Below are 26,199 nucleotides of genomic sequence, written 5' to 3'. Positions count from 1 at the left end.
TGATATTTGATAGGTATGTGCTTGGTCTTGGAATGCATGACTGATTTCTTTGAAATGCTGATTTCACTTGTATTATCACATAGAATGGAGATGGGTGGAGTACATGTGATATGAATGTCTTGCAATGTTTGCATCATGTAAAGGAGTTTTGTGCAGCAAGATGCAGCAACCACATATTCTGCTTCAGCTGTAGATAATGCAATTGAACTTTGTTTCTTGATGAACCAAGACACTAATCTAGAAACCATATAGAATGCACCACCGCTAGTGCTTTTTCAATCATCCACGCTTCCTGCCCAATCTGCATCTGTGTATGCATGAAGTGTAAGATCTGTGTCCTTAGGATACCATAAACCAAAATTTTGAGTGCCTTGAAGATATTTGAAGATCCTTTTGACTGCCTCAAGGTGTGATTCCTTTGGATTTTCTTGGAATCTTCGAACTATTCCCACTGTATGCATGATGTCTGGTTGAGTACCTGTTAGATAAAGTAAACTGCCGATCATGGATCTATAGGTTGGTTGATGTACTACTGTTGATTCATCATTTGAGCTGAGACAACATCTGTTACCCTAGGGGTACATACTGGTTTAGAATCTTCCATGCCATATTTTTTCAAGATCTGCTTGAGGTACTTGGTTTGTGATAGAAAGATACCATCTTTATTTTTTTGAACTTGTAAACCAACAAAATATGTGAGCTCTCTAAGCAGGGACATTTCAAATTCTTTTTGCATTACCAAAGAAAAGTTTTGACTCATGGCTTCTTCATTGCTACCAAAAATGATATCATCAACATACACAACAAGTATTAGCAATTTATTATTGTCAATCTTTGTATATAGATTGCAGCCAGCTGATCCTTTTGAAAAACCTTCTTGATGGAGGTATTTGTCAAGATGGTAATACCAGGCCCTTGGAGCTTGTTTTAGACCATAGAGAGCTTTTCTGAGTCTGCATACAAGTTTTTGATCATTTCCAAGGATGAATCCATATCGTTGCTCAATATATATTTCTTCTTCTAAGTTTCCATTAAGAAAGGCAGATTTTACATCCATTTGGTATACTTTGAAGTTCTGAAAGCTAGAAAGAGCAAGGAACATTCTTATGCCTTCAAGTCTAGCAACAAGTGCAAAAGTTTCTTCAAAATCTATACCTTCTTATTGAGCATATCCTTTACAAACAAGTCTAGCCTTATTTCTAATAACTTCTCTATTTTCACTCAGCTTGTTTTTGAATATCCATTTAGTTCCAATGATATTCTTATCATGAGGTCTAGGAACTAATTCCAAAGCATTATTCTTTTCAATTTTCTCATGCTCTTCATTCATGGCCTTGAACCAACATTCATATTTGCATGCTTCATGTACATTTTGAGGTTCGATGGTGGAAAGCAATGCTAGATAGCTTGAAGCTTCTATAATAGTTCTTCTTGTCTCCATCCTTGCCTCTTTCTATCCCAAAATTTGAGTCTCTGGATGATTTTCCTAAACATACAAGGATGGAGTCTTTTCTTATACCGTTATTTGTTCTTCTAGTGCTTCATTGCTCTCTTCTTCAGAATTAGTCTGATTTGATGTGGAAGCATAATCCTCATCTTCTTCATAATTTTTGGGTTTTACCTGCTTTGGATTTTGGCCTGCTTCATCACCCGCAACATAAATACTTTCAACAATTTTCCCTAGTCTTTTATTATAACACTTATATCCTTTACTTTAGGAAGAGTAACCAAGGAGAATGCCTTCATCTACTCTAATTTCAAATTTGCCAAGTTTTTCATCAGTCCTTTTGATGTAACATTTTCTTCCAAAATCTTTGAAGTATTTTATAGTAGGAGTCTTACCATACCAAAGTTCATGTGGAGTTTGAGTGTTGTTTACCCAAACATTTGTTTTGTTGAGAATAGTGACGGAAGCAAATGCAACTTCACCCCAGAAGGTTGCAGTAGTTCCAGACTCATCTAGCATGGCACAAGCCATTTGTTGAACAGTTCTGTTCATCCTTTCTACCACTCCATTTTGGTGAGGAGTCCTTGTGGTAGAGAATTCCCTTTTTATACCATGTTCTTCACAAAAGTCGAAGAATTCATCTGAGGTAAATCCCCTCCTCGATCAGACCTAAGGCATTTGATTTTGCGATCTGATTCATTTTTAACCAATGATTTGAAGGCTTTGAACTTTTCAAATGCTTCATCTTTATGCTTTAGAAGTCCTATCCAACACATTCTGGAAAAGTTGTCAATGAAAAATATAAAGTATTCTTCTCCACGAGGTGACTTTTTCCTTGATGGACCACATAAATCAGTATGAACAAGTTCAAGAGGCTTACTAGTTGATCCTTCCTTCTCAAGGAAATAAGCTCTAGTTTTCTTACCAAATTAACATTATTTACATATCGTGTCTTTTGGAATGCTGATATCAAGAAGATCACGAACAACCTGGTACCTGCATGCTTTTCTTATTTGAGAGAAGCTTAGATGCCCCATTCTTCTGTGCCATGCCAGTGTTCATTATTTTTTCTTAGGTAGCACTGTTCTTGTCCTCCCTTGAGTATGTATAGGTTATTTGGAGTTCTTATTCCTTTGATCATTATTTCTCCTGTATCTAGCTCACGAACAACACATCCATTTGATCGAAATACCACTTCATTTCCTTGATCGCACATTTGACTAACACTTAATAGATTATGCTTTATACCATCAACATACATAAATTTCACATCTTTAACCTTTTCTTTTAAGAGAATAGACCCTTTACCTTTTATGACAGCAGGAGTGTCATTTCCAAATGAGACCTTCTTTTCCTTTTCTAAGGCATTATATGACTGGAGTTTTTCTTTATCACTTGTCATGTGTTTCGAGCATCCACTGTCGATGTACCACTAATTTTCTTGTCCTTCTGCATATAAAGTTATACCACATCTTTCTGGTTGCGGTTCTTTCTTTCTCCAAGTTTTGGGACCCAATGAAGTTTGCTCCTTCTGAGATGTTTGCCAAAATTTACCCCTGCATTCAGAATCTTCATGACCAAACTTGTTACAGATAGAGCATTCTATTTCATTTTCAAGAAGCGAAAAGTTATTGTAGGTCCTCTTCATGATCCCTGTCACATTCTTTTGATTTAGCGCTTCTCTAGTCATGATGGTCTTGTAAGCAACACATTGAGTAGCTTTGTTTCCAAAGTCATGACATGAAAAACATTGACAATTAAAGAAATTCCTGCGATTATCGAACCTACTGACCTGGTGATAGTAGTTTCCATTACATTCATTCTTGAAGCAAACTGAGTATGATTTACCTGAGGTTTGTTGTAGCTTCTATTCATCTTGAAATAGAGTGACCCTGATTTACTTGGTGATCTGCTTTACACCTTTGTTGATGATTTTTAAATTGTTCACTCCTCTTTACTGCATCAAGATAGCTTTTAGTGGAGGTGGACGGTTTCTATCTTTCTTTAGTATATTCCAGACCTGTCTTTATCAGAGGAGAATGTTGCACTTTGATAATTTCAGTTAGGGTCACTGATCCTTTAGCATATCTATGATTGAGAACTTTTGTTTTCTTAATATCCTTTCTTAGACCCACAATTTCACATTCTAATTTTTCATTGTGTTTTTCCCTTTCAGCAAGTTGGAATGTCAGAGTATCTATAATCATATTATTTTCTTCTAAAAAAAATTTAAGTTTAGATATTTCTTCATAAAGACCATCTTCATCTAATGCATCCAAGATATCTTCATCTTCAAAAGCCATCGGAAGTCTATAATCATTACTATTTTCATCTTCATCACTATTTGATAAACCATCACTATCTTCATGCGTATAGTAGCTCTTTTTACTTACTCTTTGTTTTCTATTCCATTTTTCTGATTCCTTACCTTTATCAAGCTTATCCTTGTGAGGACATTTGGTAGCATAATGACTGACTCTTCCACAAGAAAAATATCTGAAAGGTAGTTTACCTCTAAATCTTCCAGAACCCCGTTGAAGGTTCTTGACAAAGTTTGCTTCTTCCTCTCCTTCTGAAATATGTCCTGATTCATTGAGTTCTTCTCCTCGTGAAGCTTTGAATGTGGTTTCTCTCATATCTGATGGGAATCCTTTTCACATTTCGAAAGCAGTTAAGATTCCGTGCAGCCGTGTCACAGTAAGACTCTGAGGATCCTACTTTTCTTCTATAGCAGAAACTTTTTATTTAAACTTAGTAGATAAGGATATTAAAACCTTTTCAACTAAAGTAACTTCTTTTATCTCTTCACCCAAGTTTTTCATGTGATTAACAATCTCATCTACACATAGGAAGTAATTAGATATAATTTCATCATTATGCATTTTGAGAGTTTCATATTGAATTCTGAGAGATTGTAGTTTTGCATGTTTTACTTGATTGTCTCCTTCATAGATTAGAATTATCTTGTGCCATATTTGTTTGGCGGATTTGAGTTGCATAACCGTGACAAATTATGATTGTAACAGACTCCCCAATAATGTATTGATGGCCTTGGCATTGGTTTCATATTGCTTCTTACCTACCGTATTTGTAGGTATTGCTGATGGAAATGTATATCCTCCTTTCACAATTTCCAAACATTTGTTCTGAGATTGAAGATAAGTTGTGGTTCTTACCTTCCAATAAACGAATTTTCTCCCATCAAAGATCGGTGGTCTAATTGATGTCGCTCTTTCGTAGTTACTCATGATGATAGATCTTCCTTCAAGCGATCAAGCTTCTTCTGAAGGACCTGCTCTGATACCAATTGTTAGAAATAATACTGAGAGGGGGGTTGAATCAGTATTAGCAAGTCAATAATATTTCATTTCCATATTTTGATTCATATATGTGACTTCAGTTAATGAAACTTGCGTGTATACGCAACTGTATATAAGGAAACTAGTGTATACCCTGTAAAATTATAATTTAGTTAATTCTTCATATGTTGATATTTAATCTGTGCATCAGAACCATATAAACAATAACTAGGAGTAGTAAAAACAAAACAGACAGTCACACACATGGACACAAGATATAAGGTGGAAACCCAATGTGGGTGAAAACCACTTGCTGCAATCGTCTCTATCTTTCTTTTAATAAGAAACTTCTTTTTATAATATTCTGTACTGGTGCAGTCTTATACCAGTACGTAGGCTTCTACCTGTAGAAGGCTACAACCTTATCTCTTTCTCCAGCTTCTCTTGGAAGGAGCTACAACCCCCTAGCTCTTGTACTAGCTGATGTACTAGTACGTAGGTGATGACCTACAGAAGGCTACAACCTTCTCTTTTCTTACATGGACAATGTTTCATAAATTTTCATACTGGATCCATAAATAACATCAATCAAACGTTAAATATATCTACATCAACCAATTTCCTTTGCACCAACCAAAACTGAATCAAACAATCACTTCTCTGAATGTTGTAACCAGAATATAGTAACAGTAACCAGAACCCAAGCCAGAACCCAATACATTGCAACAACAATCAGAGGTAGCTAAAGCATATTTTATGAGGTGTATGCTACTTCAATGTGACGAACCTGCGTGCATACGCACTTGTATCAAGGCAAACCTACATATATGCACTTTTAAAATTCCGAACTAGCGTGTATAACCAGTGTGTATATGCGCCTTTGCTATAATGAACCTGCGTATAGATCTGTAAATGATGATTTTAACCTTTACAATTATTCAGACATCAGTTATACCCAGATCATCATATATACAGATTACGACATGTGCCAATTATTGAGATAAAAGATCAAAACCACACAAAGATACTTCTCTTCAACATTTAAGATCTTGACCCATCAATAGAACTTATCCTTCATCACGCACTTAGGTTCATCCTTGATTCAGATCTAGCTGTGCACCATAACCCATTCACCTGTATTCTAGATCTTGCTCTTCATTAGATACTTAATTCATCAGTGCCTTTGCCTAATGATCTTCTCCTCCTTTTATAGTCTTAGGCCTTACTCAATACCATGGTCCAAAACCAGTTAGAATCAATACCTTGGACCAAATACCTGTGGTCAACACGTCAAACAAGATACCTTGGACCAATACCATGGATCACAATACCATGGACGAAATACCACGGACCAAAACCAAGTTTTCCAACATGTACATGCCTTTCCTTTCGTGAAAGTGTGTGTGTATGACATACGCGCCTTTTGGTTTGTGAACCCATGTGTACATGCGGCTTGGTCAATGGGAACCTGTGTATACTTCTCTTTCTTCATTTTGTGAGCCTGAACTAAGATTTGTCATCTGAGTGAGTTGCCATTAAGGACAACACCTGTGTCATAGTGCCCAATATGAGGCATAATGCCAACATAAAGAAGTAGGGGCTACGTACTTCTGGAATATTTAATCCTTGCCTTTCTAGATATCTTCTTATCCAATAAGGCTCCCAGACATAAACTTTGAAAAACATGGATATAACACCAACAATGACCAAAACGAATGATACAATTGATGCTTGTATAACATTGAAAATCCATCCAATGTTTGGTCCTCACAGATTGGACTCCATTATAAAACATATCTATACTTATCAGCTAGACCTAACTGGAAATTGATAGAGCATAAGGAGAATCAATTTCTGTAATAAGAATGTAGCAATGAGCCGAAAACTATCTCAACTAGTACATGAGAGAATCACACAAATATTTGCATATTTACAAAGGAGTAGGAAGGGAAGGATGGATACATCCTGTTGTTACATAAGAAGGGGAGGGGCACATGCTGTAGTTACATAGGTGTATATTACCACTAGTAAGGTCACATGAGTCCTAGAACATAGGTATACAACAAGCGCATCTTTGGCCTTTGTTGTGTATTTGTTATTCTTTATATCATTGATGGATGGTTATTGATTGATGTAAAATAGAGGATGGGAAGGTCCTGCCAATTCTCTTGACAAAACAAAATCAAGTGGAGTGGTAGAATTGTGTTTTAAAGGGTGAGCCATAAATCAATACTTGAAAGGTAGAACTTGAGAATAGCAAGCTATATGATCTGGATTTAGAGAGATGACGTACTGTGGAAAAAAAATGATGGTATTGATGAGTCTTCCATGCAAATCAACACTAACCGTTAGACCACTACCCAAATTTCAGTTATCTGCAATGGCAATAGTGACTCTAGCTTTATTTGTATAAATAGCGACTTTGGCCATTCTCTTCTTATTTTCCCATGAATGATTTTGATTTTCAAACTCCAACTAGTTTCTTGTTAAACTAATTAAACCTTTGATGACAAACATATAGTTTTCAATGCTCTTCTCTAAACCAATTTTCTTCAGAAAATTGTCTTTTACTTTAGGTATTATAAATTGCTACTTTGTGACATATGCTATGATATAATTGATTGGATAAATAGATAGAAGTGTTGTACAATGTAGTCTTTTTTAAATCCAAGGAAACAAAATTTCCAAATACGAAGTTTATTCATTAAGAACATCTTTTATACTTCTTAGTTAAGTTATAATTATATTTTGGTATGGAATTTTGTGTACGTTGATATTGTGTTGTCTCTTTGGTTTCTGTCGAGTAACAATGGTTAATAAGGAACATGTTCTTGAGCAGTATATAAGGAATGTGTTCTTGAGAACTAGGCACACATCTTATTCTACTATCGACATTGATCTCCATGGTTTTCAGTCATGGCAACAAAAACGCAAATGTTAGTGGGATCTCCAAAGTCCATCTTGGATGAATTTAATACTAGTGATGATTTTGATTCCTTGTTAGATAAATAATGTCACAAGTCAAATTCAAATAAATAGGAGTAGTTTAAGAATGAAGGTGAAACTAGTGCTTTCTGTCCAAGTGAAGTCACTAGAACACCTCAACAGGATAACATGTTTAAGTCTAGCAATATGTCCTCTCCTACAATAGATATGCACAATATTCTCATGTCTCCATGTTTCTTTGATGAAACAAATTATGTTGTAAAATGAGTTTTCCCTTCAAGCTAAACAGTAGATGGAAAAAGTACTACAAAAAATTATTCTGTGAGTGAGAAAAGGGCCTCGACAGAATTAGATTTAGGTATTTTCAAAAAACAAAATGACGATAAAAAAACAACACACTTAGATAAATAGATGAATGAGGGAGATGAAGACATGTCAATGTCTTCAAAGAAATTTAAACATCGGGGGATAAAAGAAATCTAAGGAGAAGTGATTCTCTCAATCTGCTAAATTCAAATATGATATGTTCACAAGGTATCCCCAGGTCTATTAATAAAGTATTCAGTAATATTCCTACTAGTCATTGTGCATGTCTTATGCAGTATGTTCAACCTAATCCTAATGGTTTCTAAACTGTAGTGAAAGAAAGCACTCCACATAGAAGATAGAAAAAGAATTCACCAACCAAAGACCATGTTGTGGGTAAATGGGAAAAGCACGTTATGGGGATTAAGAGACCTACAACAGGGGAAAAAGGTGGTCCTAAAGCTAGAGACGACACTACTGTTGGCTCATATGAGCATTCTGGTTCATCCACACAAAGGAGCAATTAAATTGTCTACCCTAAACACTGATCCATACGGCTTTGAACTAAAAATTAAAAAAACACACCAATATAAATGTAAGACAAGTGAAGCAAGACTAAACAACAAACTAAAATTTTCATCTTTTTCTTCTCCAACACACTGAGAAAGACACCATCAACTCCATGTTTTATGGATTTTCTAGTTCAAACCTATGAAATCTATTCACTGGATTTTGCTACAAAAGAGGTTGTTAAACACTACAAAATATAGATGTTTGGACATGGAAGGTAGTGATGGAGTATGTTGTTGAAAAACCAAAATTTACATTGCTGCTAGTCATTTTTATTTGTGATTTAGTATCGACTCTTCTGATTCATTAGAATTAAGTCCATTTTGTATTGGCAGATAGTTGAGCACATTGTTTTTCTTCCAATGTTTTGCAGTCTTAATGTGGAATAATTACCAACTTATTGTTTGGATTCCGCTGCTGAAAAGAGATACTCTTATAGCGATAAGTTTAAATTTTTTTTATTTGTTGGTTGTTGTCATGTTCTGAGTGTGGACTTGTGAAATTCCAAATTGCATGTTGGTTTATGTGAAGGGGATATATATGTATATGTATATGTATATGTATATGTATATGTATATGTATATGTATATGTATATGTATATGTATATATATGTATGTGTATATGTATATGTATATATATATGTATATATATTATTATTTTTAATCGCATGTGGTTCACGGTTCCGAGAGATTCGTGTTACATTTGCACACAAGTTTAGATATCATTTCAGATATCTAAAATATGTAATTCTTTATTTGAATTTTTACATGATAAAGGAAAGACATTATAAAAAACACCCAACAACAACAACATTGAGAATGTTCTTTCACTCATGACATTTCATTTGCAATATTTGGTTCATTTGCTATTTATAGGTCATTTATAGGTTATAAATGTCTTCAGACTTTCACTTCTAATTGAGTCTTCAACTAAACATATTGCGTCTCCTATATGTAACTATCTCTCATATAAAAACTTGGTGTCAATGAGTCGAGACATGATCTTATTATTCTATGAAACTTAGTAGCTAGGACATTAGCCCTATAATTAAGGCTTATAGCCCCACCCCATCCATATCTTTTTATAGAGTGAAGTTCCGTGTCAATTAGACTCTTTAATAGGTGATACTTAGTGTCTCATTAAATAGACAAAAATCGACCATGCTCTTTTATGTAGTTTCCCTCTTATTTCTAGGGTGTTTATTCACCATTACATAGCTTAAGGAGGAATTTACCAGTGTTATCCAAGAGGAAGTAGAAAATTCCAACTGAGGTTCCCAACAAATGAAGACTTATTGGCTATTTCAGAGAAGGAAAGAAGCTAGGGTAGACCATTTGAGGCGATCCCCTTATTAGCACCATTCCCTAAGTACACCAATTAGAATAGAAATCCCCCTTCGCCATGTTTCCAAACTCGCATCTATAAGTTGAACATGGACTCACATATCTACGTTTCACTTTTTCATTTCCATTCCATTTCAATAGGTAGGAATTTTAATAGGTAGGACAGGTGATCCTTTTCCACTAGCTCTATGCCATAAGAAACAGTAAAAGTAAGTTCCCGATACCCGGTCATAACTTCCATAGCCATTAGGTAGGGGCCTACAACTTTGATGCTTCTTTGCTTGTTTAGTAAAATATTGTCTATACTTTAATATATTGAAAGTTGTAGAATTTACAATTTATAAAGTTTCAAGGTTTTATTTTTAAAACTCTGATTCTTTAAAGGGTGCTAGCTCAATGGAAGAGCACCTACTTTACAAGAAGGAGGTTGGTGGTTCAATTCCATCGTGCCTTGATAATCATATGGAATGGTGACGATCATTTTTTGTTGATGGAGACTCTTTTGACCATTACCAAAGAGCTTATGCTGTCATTTTTTGACCCTCACCAAAAAATGAAATGGTGACAGTTAACAAATTCCACCATATATATGCATCAATAGTGATGATCGTGAAAGGTTTGTAACCTAAAATCGTTGTTGTTGATATGAAATGGTGATGGTCATTGTCTGTTATTATAATCATTATTCCTGAAGGACCTTGAATTTCACCACCATGCCAATACTTTTGGCAATGTGGCTTTTGGTGATGGTTAATGGACGTCACCATATATATACACCAATAATGATGGCCATAAACGATCCATCACAATAAATTGTTTTTGTTCATATGAAATGGTGACAGTCATTATCCGTCATTATAATCAATATTCGTGACAGACCTTGAGTGCCACCATAACAAATATACTTTTGGAAATTCCACCTTCGGTGCAGTTCCATTTTCTGGTGACCAAGGCTATGGTCCATCACCATTGCTCATATGAAATGGTAATGGTCATTATCTGTCATTATAAATCATTATTGGTAACGGATCTTGAATGTCACCGCAATACCTATACTTTTGGTGACGCCACCTTTGGTGATGTTTAGTTTTGGGTGATGAAGGCTCTTTTAACTGTCACCAATGAGCTTATGCTGACATTTTTCGTCCCTCACCAATGTCATTTTTTCTTGTAGTGATTGGATTGAGGAGCATCAAGCAAAATCTTTTCAAGGATCCTAGACTGAGAATATATAAGTTCTAACTATTGGGCTCTAAAGATAGTTTGTTCTTCGGTGAATACCCCAGTGAGTGATACATCCTTAGAAATTTATGGCTATAAAGATTTTAAAATCCATTTGAGAAGGAACTCTTTAGGAATATAGGCTTTGATGAGCCTCTTCCTTATTTGTCATTCTTGAATATGGTAAAAAATGTGAGTTGCCTTATGTTGTTGGAAACTAGCCAATAGCTCAATTCCAACATCATATCAAACGAGAAACTAAAAATGTTTCAAAAACATGGTAGCCAATTCACCAAATGAAGGAAAGGTACCCCCACTAAGCTCTATATATCACTTAGTAGCATTTCTGGTTAAGGTGCATTTGAACAATCTCAACCTGATTGAATCATCAATTAGGGATTTAGATGAACACCATAAATGGAATGTTGTTATATGGTCAACTCGATCCTCCCAGGAATTTCCATTGAATTTTGGAATATTCGATGGAAGTTTGGTGGGAACTGGAGGCCAAGCTGGATTACAACGGATTAGATCATTTGTCAATTTTGAGATATTTGGCAAATCTAGGGTTTTCAGGAATGGTAAGCGTGAAGGAGCTTGAGAATTCCACCCACCATTAGTAGGATGCCCAACATTTTGAAAATAATATCCTGGATTTTTAGAGGCACCAGGTTTCCAAGGATGTTTTGTAGAAGAAACTGAACTGTAAGGAATACCTTGTGGTCTAGAAAAACTCGGAGCTTGACCACCTCCTTCCAAAATTTTACCATGAACAATAAAATCTAACCTAAGAAAAATATTATAATGAGACGAGAGCCCTTGGTAAGGGTTCCACGCATTGGTGAAGGGAGAATAACCCTAAAAGGTACTTACGAAGGAGTAAGGCATGTTCCCCCATTGACCAAAATAAAACTGATTCCTAGCTCCTAAACCACTAAAATTAGGTTTAGTCCATCCTTGAAAAGGATTATAACCTTAACCTTGAGTGGAGAAAAGGAGTGATCCTAAAGAAGGGTTAGAATGAGCTATATGACCACTTCCAAAAGGAAAACCCTAGAAAGAGGTTTAACCACTAGCCATAGAAGTCATAGTTGTGGAAACAATGGATGAGACAGTCAAAGGAAATGAGGAAATTGCACTTCAAGGCATCCCAAAGGGGAAGGAACCTGTGCGGGAAGAAAAATGTTGGGTGCCACCACTTGAAGATGGAATGCAGGTAGAGCCAAATATTGTAGTACTAGGAGTGATAGTAGATATAAAAATAGTACCTCCTCCTTGAAATGAAAAAGGAGTATGCACACTAGTAGAACTCATAGTTGTATTTGTGCTCCCAATAGTGACCATCGAAGGAAAAGGGCGATAAGTACCAGGGCTCGCCGGCTTGTGAGTTGGGGTCCCAATGTATAATAGAACATCTGGATAATTGGGAGGAAGAGGTGAAGAAGAAGTCACAGGGAACTCAGTAATCTCTTCAACCTCAACGTTGTCTTCCGACTGGAAGAGAATCCTGGAAATGACTGCAGTGTTCCTCAACAAATCACGACTTACACTAGGTCCACCCTGTGAAACTATAGCCTGAAGTGGAGGATCAATCTCCGATGTGTTTCCTACTATTGATTGGAAATCACCAGCAGAATTTCTCCTACGCCTTCTAGAAGAAGGCTCGACACTCGTAGGTGAGATGCCATGAAACCTCTTAGACCGACAAACTGGTCAATCAACCACTTTTAATTATTAAGAGAACTTGTAAAGACTCAAAAAATTATAAAGTTATGGCAATCTAGGAGTAAAGAGCACTCACTAAAATATCCATAAAGATATAATGAATAAAGTAGCTTCCAAGTATTTCCACTATAGGTGATTAGGACCAGACACCAAAATACAAGAAAGCAATGTAAAGGACCTTCCAAAGATAGTTTGGGATAATTACAGCCCAAGCCTACCATCGAAGGTAGCAGAAATAGTTACGCTAACCCCCAGAAAAATCCTTTGCCGATGCAAGTACCCGAGTTTCACAAGGGCACCCTCTAGAAGTGCTAATGAGAGTGATACAACGTCTGCCTTAGGTACCATGGGTATTCCCCCTTGCAGTTACCTATGCGGTCCCTAGGAATGGCAACTAAGGGTACCAGTTCGTATCAAAATCCAGGCGGAACAGTCTTTGATCAGGATCCAACAAGTAGGACAAGGGGTATCTCTCTTCCCTACCTTGACTTGCCCTCGTGCTTAACTCCTAGAAGTGAAGAGCTTTCCCAGACAACTTAACGACACAATATTTCACTCTTTTAGTCAACTTCTATGTTTAAATTGAGAGTGGCCTTGGAGAGTTAACTCTCTACACACCTATTCCAAGGCCATAAATGACCTAGACTAGTTGATGTAACTATGACAAATGAAAAAATTCTAGTTCATTTTACTTTTAATGCTTGATTTTAATGGTTGTTCTTAATTCAAGGCTAAAATGAAAGTGAAACTTATGATGTTATTGACGTAAAAAGAAATCAATAGAAAACCTGGCTACATGCATATGCAACTCTTTTTTCTTTGATGAAAGAGATTTATAAAAGGTTCTATGAACAAACTATGAAAGAAAAAATTCTCTTTTCTTTTTCAAAACATATGCTCACACACTCAAAATCTATAAAAAGACTAAAAATGATTACAGTGCAACTATCCTAATTCAAACTAAAAATTCTTAATGCAATATTCTTATGATTATTCTTAAAGCAAGAAAATGTGTTTCTCAAAGAGATCAAGAGGCGAAAATTTGAAAAAAAATGAGGAACAAATTCAATCACAAATGTTTTCCGAAAATCAAACAAATTCAAGCTAATGAAAATACTTCACACTTGCTCTAAAATGATAATAAGATGAAAAAAATGAAAGAGAAATGAAACAAAAAATGTTTTTATCTTCTTTATTTTTAAGGGCACAAAGAGTTCTTGAGAAAACAAAAACTGCGAAATACTTCAAGATCAATATTCAAGCATAAATAGCCTCAAATTTCCCAAGCCATATGAATCGTCAACATGATAAGACTTAAAGTGAAAAGAGATTACAAACCCAAACAAACTTATCTGAACAGTAGCATACAAACTCGAACAAACAAGAATGATTTCAAGAAGACCAAGCAAAACTTTTCAAAATTGCAAAAGGACTTTCTCAAAAGTCAAGAAAAAACTAAAAATGTCAATTTTCAAGAAAGCAAGGGAAAGCAATGTAAAGGCTCAGTTATAAGTGAATTGAGACAAATTTCCTATTCCAAAAATCTTGGAACAACCAAGAAATTCAATGAGAAGCCTTGAACCCAAACACACAAACTAACACTTCACCAAAAAGAAAACACTAGGTTGACTAGTTTTTTCCACAAAGAGAGATAGGAAACTGAAAATCCACAAGAAGCAAGACTCTCTGAGACAATAAATGACTAAAAAAAAGCAATAAAAATCAAGCAAAACCCTTAACTGGACTCAGAATTTGAAAAATACATTCAAAACCAAGCATATGTGACTGTGCAATGATAGAACTGTGTGTGTACGCGACTGTACTCAAAGAAACGCGCGTATACACGTCTTTCTTTGGACAAAAACCCATGTGTATGTGACCGTGTGAATTAAAAACCGTGTATACAAAATCTTGCAAAGAGAAAATAAAAATTGAAGCCTAATCCAAAAGATTACACTTTTTTTCCCAGATTCCAAACAAGTCAAAGATACTGGAAAAACAAAGAAACCAAACAAGAAGTCCCATATCAAGAAAGGAACAACCCAAACAAGCAAATGCAAGATTGTACTCTCTAGCAGAGTCATCAATTCTGTTACGGGATAAAACACCCTAGGGTATGGGTTGAGAACCCCAACAGATCGAAGGGCATACACCAACAAGAAGCAAGCAAACAAACAATCCTAATGCTTAAACTACTAAAGTGGGATGCAGAGATAGTTCCCATAGGTCCTACATTTGATGATGTTCCCATAGGGTCTAAACCCTCTTCTTCCTTCAATGCTTCAAAACTTACAACTCATTCTAAAAAAGAAAATATATCAGTAGCAGTTCAAAGTATGTTCAAATATGAATGTTAGATCATATAAGCATATATATAAAACATGAGATCATACATAATTAGATCATAACATGAGGTAAATCATAAATATCATCACATCAAGAACAAGACAAAGCTTTCTTTATTGATGTTTGCAAAGAATGTGTAAGAATACAACATGATTCGACCACAGCTCCAAGAAAAACCTTTCTCTGGATCCGTCCAACACAACCCTCAAAATTCCTCTTTCAAATTCATACACATAGATGTCTTATAAAGGAGATGGGCATCTCTATGAGGAAACAAGGGTTTCCTATAGGTGGGATTGCAAGAGGCACAGGGATAAATCAGATTTGATCAGGGACCAATTGGATATAATATCAATATCCTATCTTTCTCTCCCCTTAGGCCTTCCCATGACGTGTATTTATATCACTCCAAAACAATTATTTCATTTGGGATATAGTTAGGCCACGTGCTCATGTAGGTGGGCTTCCTATGTAACCTATAAATCCCACTCATAAAATAGGGATTTTATATATTTTAAATTATATAAACGGGTTGGGTATAGCTAGACCCGTGTGTGTACACACTTTTTGAAGGGCAGAGTCACGTATGTAATTTAAAATAATGTCTTTTAGTAAAAGGACTAATTTTGAAGGGAAAGGTCTGCCCAAGGCCACGACTCAAACCATCAATTATAAAAGGGTGATAAATCATGTTATAATAGAGGGGATGTGGTACTTGAATTGGTTTCAAATTTTAGGCGTATCATTGCTATGAGCTAATTACTTTATTGGTTAGTGGAGTCAATTTATTTTTATTTTGCATTGACTACACCGCACAACTCAAGAGTCTCGATGTGGAAGGCCTTATGCTTTTGCTGTTATAGAGAGATGAGTTTTACCAGAAATTGAGATCATAGGAGGGTGACATCTATTGAAGTCGAGTCTGCTGTGAGATAAGGCCGAGTTGTGGACGCATTTGAGGGTTGGCACCCAACCTTTGGAAAAATCACCATGGGATCTTCATGTCACCTACAATTGTTATCTATTGTACGGTGGAGCCGAAGCATAAATTATGTGCGTGCGAACAAAATTGGGTGAACAAGGTCATTTGGAGATTGTGTTACATTGAAGACACTGGTGTTGTTTGAGCTATTAGAGACTACACTTAGGATATTTTTCTCTTGGTAGAACTGTTGGTGTTGTTGGAAAATATTGTCATTTGAGTCAGAATCCATTGTTCCTTTTAAAGAGGCTATGTGTTGTGATGGTGTGGTTGCTATTATCTAGCTGAAATCTACGTCTATAGAAGAGAGAGAAGTGAACTAACGCTCGAGTTGATTGTCAAAGTGTGGCACATAACCTTATAATTGGCTTGTGAAGAAAGGAGTTTTTTGCTGAAGGGCTATCGGCTGGTGACAACTGATAGTCTGGAGACAGTTGAGAGTATGCAGAGATTTCCTGAGATTTGACATTACTATGAGCCAAGTGAGATGACAAAGAAAAAGTTTGCGGAAAAAGCACAACAAATGGTGGATTTATTGAGAGAATCACTGGAGGAGGTGGAGAGCATGAGTTAAGTCTGCCCCCTGTTGTTGAAAAGGTCATCATCAAATTGAGACCAAGTCATAGCAATTAATTGTGATTATGTGCTGCCTACCGGAGCCGACTGGAACTTACTAGTGTAGTGACTTGAGCATAGTGTGGATTCAGTAGGAGTTTACAGCCTTGACGCTATCTTTTGTAGATTGTGTCCTTGTTAGAGAACATTCCACTTAGAGAAAGGGTATGTTAAGTCTGAAGTCTGAGCTTGTGGCGGTTGTGAAGCCAAGCAATGGAGTCTTGGTGAAATCGACATGAAGAGATTCGAGTTGTAGTCTATCCAAGGAGAGCCATCATCGATCTATCACTTCTATTTTAAATCTCGCATAACCTGGAGATGTGACTATTATGTGTGGAAAGGAGATCTGGTTGTTGTGCATGGAGAGTCGATTTGATACTTGTTGTGAACGTGTGAATGGAGATTGCGCTAGAGCGATGAACATTTTTTGGCGACCTACACTTGGAGATATGAGCAACATTAAGGAATTTGTGTAAAGATGAATATATTCCTGCAGATATGTGCATGGGAGTCAAAGAAAGATTGAAAAGGAAACTATTTTGCTTGGGTTTGGCCCAAAATTGGTGTCGTGAGCAGGAGTGCTTTGTAGAGGCATCTTGTGTTGTAGCAGTATAAATGAAAACCGCATTTTGTAGATCGATTTGATTCTCTATTGCTACAACGTTGGAGCTTAGTGTGGCATCATTAATCAGACTCAGTTACGGATGTTGAATTTGAAGACAACATATTGGAGGAGACATCGCTAAGATTGTTGTTTGATTGATCGAAAATTATGCTTGAAATTTTTTTAAGAATTTGCTCGTAGTGTCCAGATATTGCTTGATTTGAATGCTTGTGGGTCGAGACTGGTCTTTAGGTTTGCATAACCTCAAGCCTTCATGGAAAATTGAAATTTCTCAATCAATTTTTTTGTCTGTGACTATGGAGCTCCATGCAAGAAGCGTGTTATAGATGTTGTTGGGAGAGGCTTCCAAGTGTTGAGAGTTGTGAAGAGCTACACTACGATCTAGTGTCTTTCTTCAAACACACGCACTCTGGATGAATTTTGGCAATCACTTGGTATGTATATGGAAATCGAGAATTGATATTTATGTTGCACATGTACATCGTAAATGAATGTGTTATGGAAGATCCAACAGGTGGTGACCACATGACTGTGTTGCAGCGGAGGAGTATTTAGAGGTTGCCGAATTTTTTTTGGTGTTGAATTCAGTGATGGATCAAAAAAGGAGACAGAAATAGTCTCGGAGAAAACTGAAGCATACAAGGAGAAAGCATCAAGAGACAAATGTAATATATTTTGAGATATTTTTGGTGAAGAGTTTTAGGTTGACACTGATGGACTTGTAGCTGATCAAGTCAAGGATCAAAATGCAGATCTGGATCAACCCAGTAAAGAATTTGATGAAATCGTAAAAATGTTAATCTCAGATCTACCTTCTTTCTCAGGGATAAATTATGAAATCTGGGCTACTAAAATGAAAAAATATTATGGAAGGTAGATTTATTGAATTATGTTGAAGATGATTTTGTTAATTCGAACAATGATATGAGTAGAGATGCATGAATATTACATGTTGTAACATTTGTATTAGATGAAAATATCTTATTGAGTATACTACATGAATATGGTGAGATTTAAAATGAAAAAGTATTGTGGGATATTTTAGAAATGAAGTACAATTTGAATGAGGCTGAAAATGATGAAAGTATTGTTCTTGAAAATGATGATTGTGCTTTCAGTCTCATAATTGATTGTGAAACTGAAGATGGAAACATTGAAGTTGCAATGATGGATGATGAATGTGTGCCTGTAGTTGACATTGAAACATGTGATGATGAAGAAACAACCATTGATGTAGAATCTGAATTTGCTTATGAAGAAAGTCTCTCTAATGTAGAAACACATGAAGTCAAATTTGATGAGAATTATGTATCTCATGAAGAGTGGTTCAATCTGATGCATGAAAATCATCTTATTGATGAGTTTTTGTTTGGTGAGAAGAGATGCCTACCTCCATACACAAATCAAACATAGGACGACATGTTTGCAACAATGTAATTGATTAAATCGGTTGAAGACATGAAACAACCAACAATGCAAGGAAGGAAAGATGAAGAAATGAAAGCTCTCTTAAAAGAGCAAGATGACAAGAATCAATATGGTTCTTTTTATGAATCTAACATTGTTTTTAAGTGTGCATATATTGCCAGTGAAGAAGAAGCAATAAAACTTGAAGAAATTGCAAACATTAAGAACATGTATAAGTCCCATGAACCTACAACAATGTTGAATACAAAGAATGTTAGCTTGCAATCAAAATCTAGAAAGAAGAGATTAAATTCAAGTGTTCCACCTTTGGCACAAAAAATGTAAAGAAAAGGAGAAGCTCCACCATTATCTTATTGCAAGAAAGGTGAAGATGAAACTACACCAACAAATGAACAAGCATGGACCCTTTAGCAAGAAGGCCAAAATGAAAGCTCAGCGATCAAGTTTTATTTTATCTATCATTGTAAGCTTAGGTGAGACTGAGATGAGCAAGTATGTTATTCATGTTATGCTTTGACCCATTTCTCCATTAAAAGGGGAACTTGGAGTAATGGAGAAGTATAGGGTGTTCTAAATTAGTTGTTGGTTGAGATTATGGGTTATATTTAGTTCTGGGAACCTATTTATGAGAAATTTGTTGTAACTCCCAACAAATCCGTAATGCTATATATAAAATGAAAATGTTTTGTGCATGCACTCTTCAAATTGAACTAAGCTCATGCTTATTTCCTCCATATTATATCCTTCTTAAATTTTAGTTGACGTGTTCAAAAGTAGTAAACAATTAACCCAATTAAAACAATAAATAGATTTTTAAAATCTAATAAATAAAAAAACCATTTAAAAAAAATCATAAAAGATTATTGTAACTGTTTGGTTGATTAAGAAGTCAGAGTACTTTGACTCTGACAAATATAGATTTAGATAAACGCAAATACTCTTTAACCGAAAGCAGGGGCTAATAGTGTCCATAACTCATAAATACATGAAATAAGGCCCATAACATGTATAATTTTACAAGGAAAAACAAACCAGCTGTGCCGTTCCCAAAACTTCCTAGATGCATTTCAGTCATAAAAGGACTGATCTATTTAATATGCTAAACATCACTCTGTTTGAATAAAAACAAGGGAAATTTGCCTTATATGGATGAAGATACACAATCATTATTTATTTATATGGATGGAAATACACACATTCATGTAACAATAAAGTTACGATAGCAAACACGTAGAGGGCATGTTACAGCCTAGAAATAACGAGAACGATGGACGATGGGCCGAAGGCATATCATCACCTTTCTTTATTTTGCTGTTTCATTCATATAATGCCCGGCACTAAACTATATATGCATACGAAGACAGATGCACATAGAGATATATTGATCATCAGTATAAAGAAGGATTGGAGAGCAGATACTGCTCGATCTTCTTCAACATGGCAATGCTATTTTCCTTTAACTCTTTTTCTTTGCTTTCTTCAAGCTGAGCACCAGGAAGGGCCTCGTAATTACAGATCCAGCTCGCGACACATCCCCCTTCTTTCCTGGGAACGAATTTGACCTCAAACTTCGCAGCGCTCAGTTTATTTCCCAGCACCCCTCCTTCGATATTTGTATACTTCAACACCATTTTTTCCTCGTCAATTTCATCCACTCGCTCCTTGACGAAGCTGAAATCCTTGTGAGCTGTGACAAGAAAGCGAAAAACCTTGTAAGCACCAAATGATAACAAATTATTCAACCTCATTTGCAGGGGGGATCCGTTAATTCAAAAAGGGAAATAACTAGAAGTGGAATTATAATGATATTAAGTAGAATATGTAATCAACAGAGGAATTTATGGGAGTTATACCGGGGGTGAAGTTGATCTGCTTGATGCTGCCCACGCCTCCATCTCCTTGAATTAAGGTCACGGAAGCGACAAGTTCAGGCAAAACCTTTGGGAAGAGGTTATGGCTGTCTTTCACCATGGCGTTCCACAGTCTCCTTGCCTCCACTTGGGACACTTCTTCCGTTATTGCAGTCCCTGACACCATCTTCAGCTCTAGTACTGTAAGCCGATAGTTTTTCTTCAATACTATCGCACAAAACAAAACAATAGCTTCTTACTCTAGTATGCACAAGTGGAGGAGCAGGGTGGAATATTTATAGATGGTTATCTGCAAAAGTTTCAAACTCTGTACAACAATGAGCAGGGACTTTTGTTATGTTCGCTGAGTTGTTGCCGCAGACAACACCGACCATATGCTCATTTTCTTGGTTTCATGGGAATATGCGGCCGACTAATATTGACTTCCATACATGCTCTCCAAAGATCTGAATGCGGACGTTTCCCTACCAGGAATAATAGATTTAGATAACATTGTAATACGTAATTTTTCTCCTTTTTCTCCTCACCTAATTATCCCGATTCCTGTTTACCAACGGCGTTGTATGTGAGAACTCACATCCCCTTGTTTCTCCACTTTGGGTAAACACAAAATCGTCAAAATCCTCGTGCATTTTTTATTCAAAGCTGCTGTAATCCATATTATTATTCAACATTGAAGCTTTAAATTTTATTTGTGGATTTGGAACTTTAAACTTAGGAACAGTTACTTATGTATGGGTGATCTAGATAAGTGAGTAAATCTAAGATTATATTTTGGAGGATTCCCTATAAGTTTTTGGATTTATTTAATTTTATATTTTTAAATTATTTAAATCATTCGAGTGAGCCAGTTGCAATTTATTGGATTTATTTAATTTTATATTTTTAAATTATTTAAACAATTCGAGTGAGAGAGTTACAACTTTATTGTATAGTAATGATTTTATGGTGGGTTATTTCTAAATGATTCACTACAGTGTAATTTTTCAATAATTCGACATTATAACATCAAAAAGATAAAACTGCAATCTCTTAATAACCCAAAATATAAAACTCTAATCTCTTAATCAAAGTCAAAGTCTCTTGTTATAACCCAAAATTACAACTTCGAAAGAGATCTAAATTGTGTGACCCTTTTCCTTTCATTTATTTGTTGTTCCATGAATAACGGTGTTAACCTCATGGACAGGGCGGTTTTGTCATCGAATGTCTAGAAGCATTAGAAAAATGCCGACCACATCATACGTTCTCACGTAGGCTTCGACGGCGAAGACCCATTCGGTTGTCATTTCTAGGATAGATTGCATATATTTCGAAATAACTCCACCGCCATTAAATCCTAATATTTTATTGAGGGTAATCGAGGTGGTCACGAGAGCAATAAAGGTATTTTGATCGTAATATTTAGAACTGAGAAGGGAAGCGAGCGGAATGAAGGTGGTTACGAGAGCTATCAAGGTGGTTTGATCTTAATGTTTTGAACTAAGAAGGGAATCTAGGTTCTTACGAGGCCAATGAAGGCGTGAAACCATAAGTGGGAAAGTTATTGCTCCTTGTTATTAGCAAATGCATGTTATCTCGTCAAGTGGCACATTTTATTTTTATTCCTGTCACATGTATGTAGTTTTAGGTTATTAACCTCTTCCATCATGTCCTAGAAATACGGTATATTAACTAAACAGAAATACTTTTCAAACAGGAGAGATTGTATATATATAAGATAACTCGTTCAAAATTACTCTTTTTATCTTATTGGTTTATTTTAACTAAAAATTAAACAATTGAAGTGAATTATACTAATTATATTACTTAAAATCATATATATATAGAGAGAAATAGATATATGGATAGTCCATAAATGGTCATTCAAACATGGTTTATGGATAAAAGAAAGGAAACACCGAATTGGATCAAAGTGATTATGTTACTTAAAAATAGAGATTTTTTTAATGAGCATGGATCATTAATAAATAATTCTTTAAGTTGGGTTTACTAATAATTAATTGTGAGTTTTTAATAGGAAATACATCAATTGATGGATGATAATAAGATTTAATGCATGAGGGTATAGGGTATTTGATTTTTCGTTGATTTTCATTAAATCAATTTGAGATCAACAAGAATAAATACTTATTCATTGTCAAATTATTTGTGGTAAAAAATAATTGTGGTCATTATCACAATTTTGGAAATATTGTAGTAAACAAATTGTTGATTAACCTAGATGAGAGATGTGGCAAGGGTAGTGCAACTTTTATAATATAAAAAAATCTCTTAAGAATGTTGTTGGAAAGGGTCACCATTATGTGGAGGGACAATTTTTTGGGTATGGATTACAACCCACTTAGAGAGTAAACACTATTGATTTAAATTAGATCAATAATAAGATTAACAATCCATCATGAATGAGAGGATCATGATGTTCGTAATTTTCCATCAGTGTTGACACATTAGTTTTCATGGATATCCTTTCCTAAGGTATATATCGTGCATGACTTAGGCATGAATCTCATTCCAAACAAAGTGAATATTCCTTTCGTGGGATTTTGTGCTGAATTAATAATTAAATTGATGCTAGTTCCTTTTCCTTTTTACTTTTGTTAATTATGTTGAATCCAAATCCTAATAATTACAACACTTTTTAGTTAAATTAGTCTTTAGTCATTTTCCCTTCTCATTATCTTTAACTGGAGTGAGTCAAAACCATAACAATATAAGTACTCCTCTCAAGAGACACTTATGAAGAGAAGATATATGATCACATCCCTTGCCGTATGGAATTGCCATACCTCTCTCCTCTCCCAAAACCAATTTTAAAAATACAAGACACAAGGTTAGGATTTGTAAACAATAAATTCTCATAAATATAGAGTCCATGAATACAATATTATACATGTCAAGTAGATGTTTCATCAAAAGCAATTTAAGCATTCATTGACTAGATGTCATACGCTACTTATTTTATTAAGTTACTGAAACATCCTTTCTTTACCAATAATAATGAAGTAAACATAGTTAAATATGCTCTATAATATCCATAAGAATATATTTTATATTATTATTTTCTATATCCATTGTTAACCAAGTCAATTTATGAAAACTAAGTTTTAAGATCTAAAGAAGTGACATTATTTTCATTGACCAATATCAACTCTATATTTTTTTTAAGAAGTTTGAACAATAACATCTTTAAAATATTGACAACTATGATTATTTCCTTTGGGATTCAACTTATGACAATCTCACTAGGAGCTTTATTCTAAATGTAGTTGTGTATGAGGATGATCTAGATTAAAATCCATTAGTTCAAATCCTTATATCAATTTTGTTTTCTACATTGCTAGCAACGAGGTCAACTACATAATATATACTTTTCTTATTATTATATGAGGAGGTAATGGAAACCATCGCGTTATGGATATTACTGCTTACTTATATTTTTAAAATGGGTAGGCTTTTCTTGATCAAACTAATTCCATGATTCAAATTATCACTTATCATTATTAGATTTAAAATTTTCTTTAAATTATAGTTTTATTTCACAATTATTGCACATATGGTTGAGGAGGATTACCAAAACTAATTCGAATTGATGGTGTCAAATTTTTTGAATAAATATTGATGTCAAAAAAATCATAAAGATATTTGAAACATAGTTTTAATAGGCTCAAATTCATACCATATACAATTTCTTTTTCCTTCAGAAGTTGAACGCAAAGAAAGTGCAAGAAAGACATGTGGCAGAATTAGAGGACATGTGGCATACTGAGAGACCAATGCATGGAAAATCATGGCTAACATGTGGCACAAGGTAGGTTGACATAAGGTGTAAAGTACTGATGGAATGTGGCACCACAATGACCAACTAATGGTGATGCAGGATCATGAGGCTTGAAGACAAAAAGACTTCGAATTTTATTCCAAAAATAAAAATAAAAAATTACAAGCAGAGTGGGATCCTTTAGTTGTCACCTTACAAATCTTTCTAGATAGGATTTGAGCTAGAATTCAGGCATTTGAATTATCTTGTAATTAATTCAAGTATCTAGTTTTAGTTAAGATTACCAAGGATTATATCATGCACATTAGATATTATCTAGGATTTGGCAGATTCAATCCATTAATTTAGGATATGGTTGTTGTATGTATAGGTATTTATGTAAGTTTTGAATTAGTATAATGGGATTTTGGCTAAGGAGGATTGGAATGTAAAATTTGGAATCTCTTTATATCTCTGTGAATATTGTGCACAGATGGTTAAATCCCATAGGTCTCTTAAATTTCCTTCGAATTAGTTCGGAAGTTATTTGATTTCAAAATTGAATCTATATGGCTAAGTTCACATAAACCCTATATTGTTATTTCTTGAATTTTTCAATTACGGTGAACTGTTAATAGCCTGGATATGTTTCAAGATCAGAAAAAATAATCTAGAGACAGACTAAACTTGGTGGAAGTGTTAAGTCTTGGCAGAACGAGGAAACCTAACAAATTCACAAGAAACATAGAAAAAGAGAGGTCTTCGTAGGTGTAAGAAGTACTGCATGCAGTCTCAAAGTGGTAAATGGTATTTCACAAATTCATGCGATTAACCTGAGGGGTTGACACGTAGCTTGGGAAAACCACTTTTCTCACGCACTCGTGACTTGTTATGAATTTTGCAAGAATTAACATGAGATTACACGATAGCCATTGGATCAAGCGGGATTGATTAACGGTGGAGATCAGCCAAGCTAGTTTGTTAGCAGGTGACGTGATAGCCATTTGATTAGACGAGTTAGATATGATGGCATTTGAATCAGAATATGCATGTGAATTAAATTAAATTATAGACACGATAAGGTAATGAACTGGGGTTTTAATTCCTTTTGGTTTCGTGGAAATTTGGAAGTTTTACTAAATAACGGGTAAATTTAATAGTTCTAATATTTTAGTAGAATAGCTAAATTTGGAGGTTGATGACTGATTCTCCAAAGAAAACCCAGGTAGAAGTTCCACCCAAACTTGAAGGAATAGTATCTAGTTTTGAGTGATTATCCTTAACATCTAGAACCAACCCACCACTAGTGGTATTAAAGTAGCCTACTGACACTGAGCAGGATCTCAAAGATCAGAAAAAGAAATCCAACATGGCTTTCAGAGTTGGACAAAGACGGTGGTGGTCAAAGAAGTGGAAGACCAATGGCAAATGTTGAAGTGGTGGAAGCTATGCAACAGATGCAAGCTAGGTTAGAAGCGGTGGAAATGGGAAATCAAAGAGATGTAGGTGCTGGAGATGTGAGTTAGCCGAAAGTTGAATCTACAGAAGAAGACGAACCTGCAGAAGTTACTCCTGAAATGAGATTCTTTAAATCAGTGTTGGGATCCACATATAAACCCAGACTTGAGGTTTCAGTTTATGCAGGTGGTTTAAACCTTGAGGAGTTGATAGACAGGATTAATGACATGGATAAATTCTTTGATTATGAAGAAAT

General features: G+C 35.2%; 1 protein-coding gene across 1 annotated transcript; it reads right to left on the bottom strand.

Moving 5' to 3' along the window:
• Positions 1-19,836: 19,836 nt before the first annotated feature.
• On the bottom strand, positions 19,837-20,987 carry LOC149225911 (pathogenesis-related protein 1-like). Its single transcript, XM_089375177.1, has 2 exons — positions 20,708-20,987; positions 19,837-20,541 (listed from the first exon to the last, which is right to left on the bottom strand). The coding sequence occupies exons 1-2, from the start codon at positions 20,889-20,891 to the stop codon at positions 20,243-20,245; spliced, it is 483 nt and encodes a 160-aa protein (XP_089231303.1). The 5' UTR covers positions 20,892-20,987; the 3' UTR covers positions 19,837-20,242.
• Between the last annotated feature and the right edge of the window lie 5,212 nt (positions 20,988-26,199).

This window comes from Pinus tabuliformis, chromosome J (assembly GCF_031772625.1).
Source record: "Pinus tabuliformis cultivar Carrire ecotype Pingquan chromosome J, CPIR1, whole genome shotgun sequence".
NCBI lineage: Eukaryota > Viridiplantae > Streptophyta > Pinopsida > Pinales > Pinaceae > Pinus > Pinus tabuliformis.
Note: the sequence above shows the minus strand (reverse complement) of the source record. Positions and strands in the feature narration are given on the sequence as shown.

Excerpts from the sequence above, each read along its gene's own strand:
- LOC149225911 (XM_089375177.1), bottom strand. The coding sequence starts at position 20,891 with ATGGTGTCAGGGACTGCAATAACGGAAGAAGTGTCCCAAGTGGAGGCA. Across the intron at positions 20,542-20,707 it reads GCAGATCAACTTCACCCCCG|CTCACAAGGATTTCAGCTTC; the intron begins GTATAACTCCCA and ends TTCTTGTCACAG.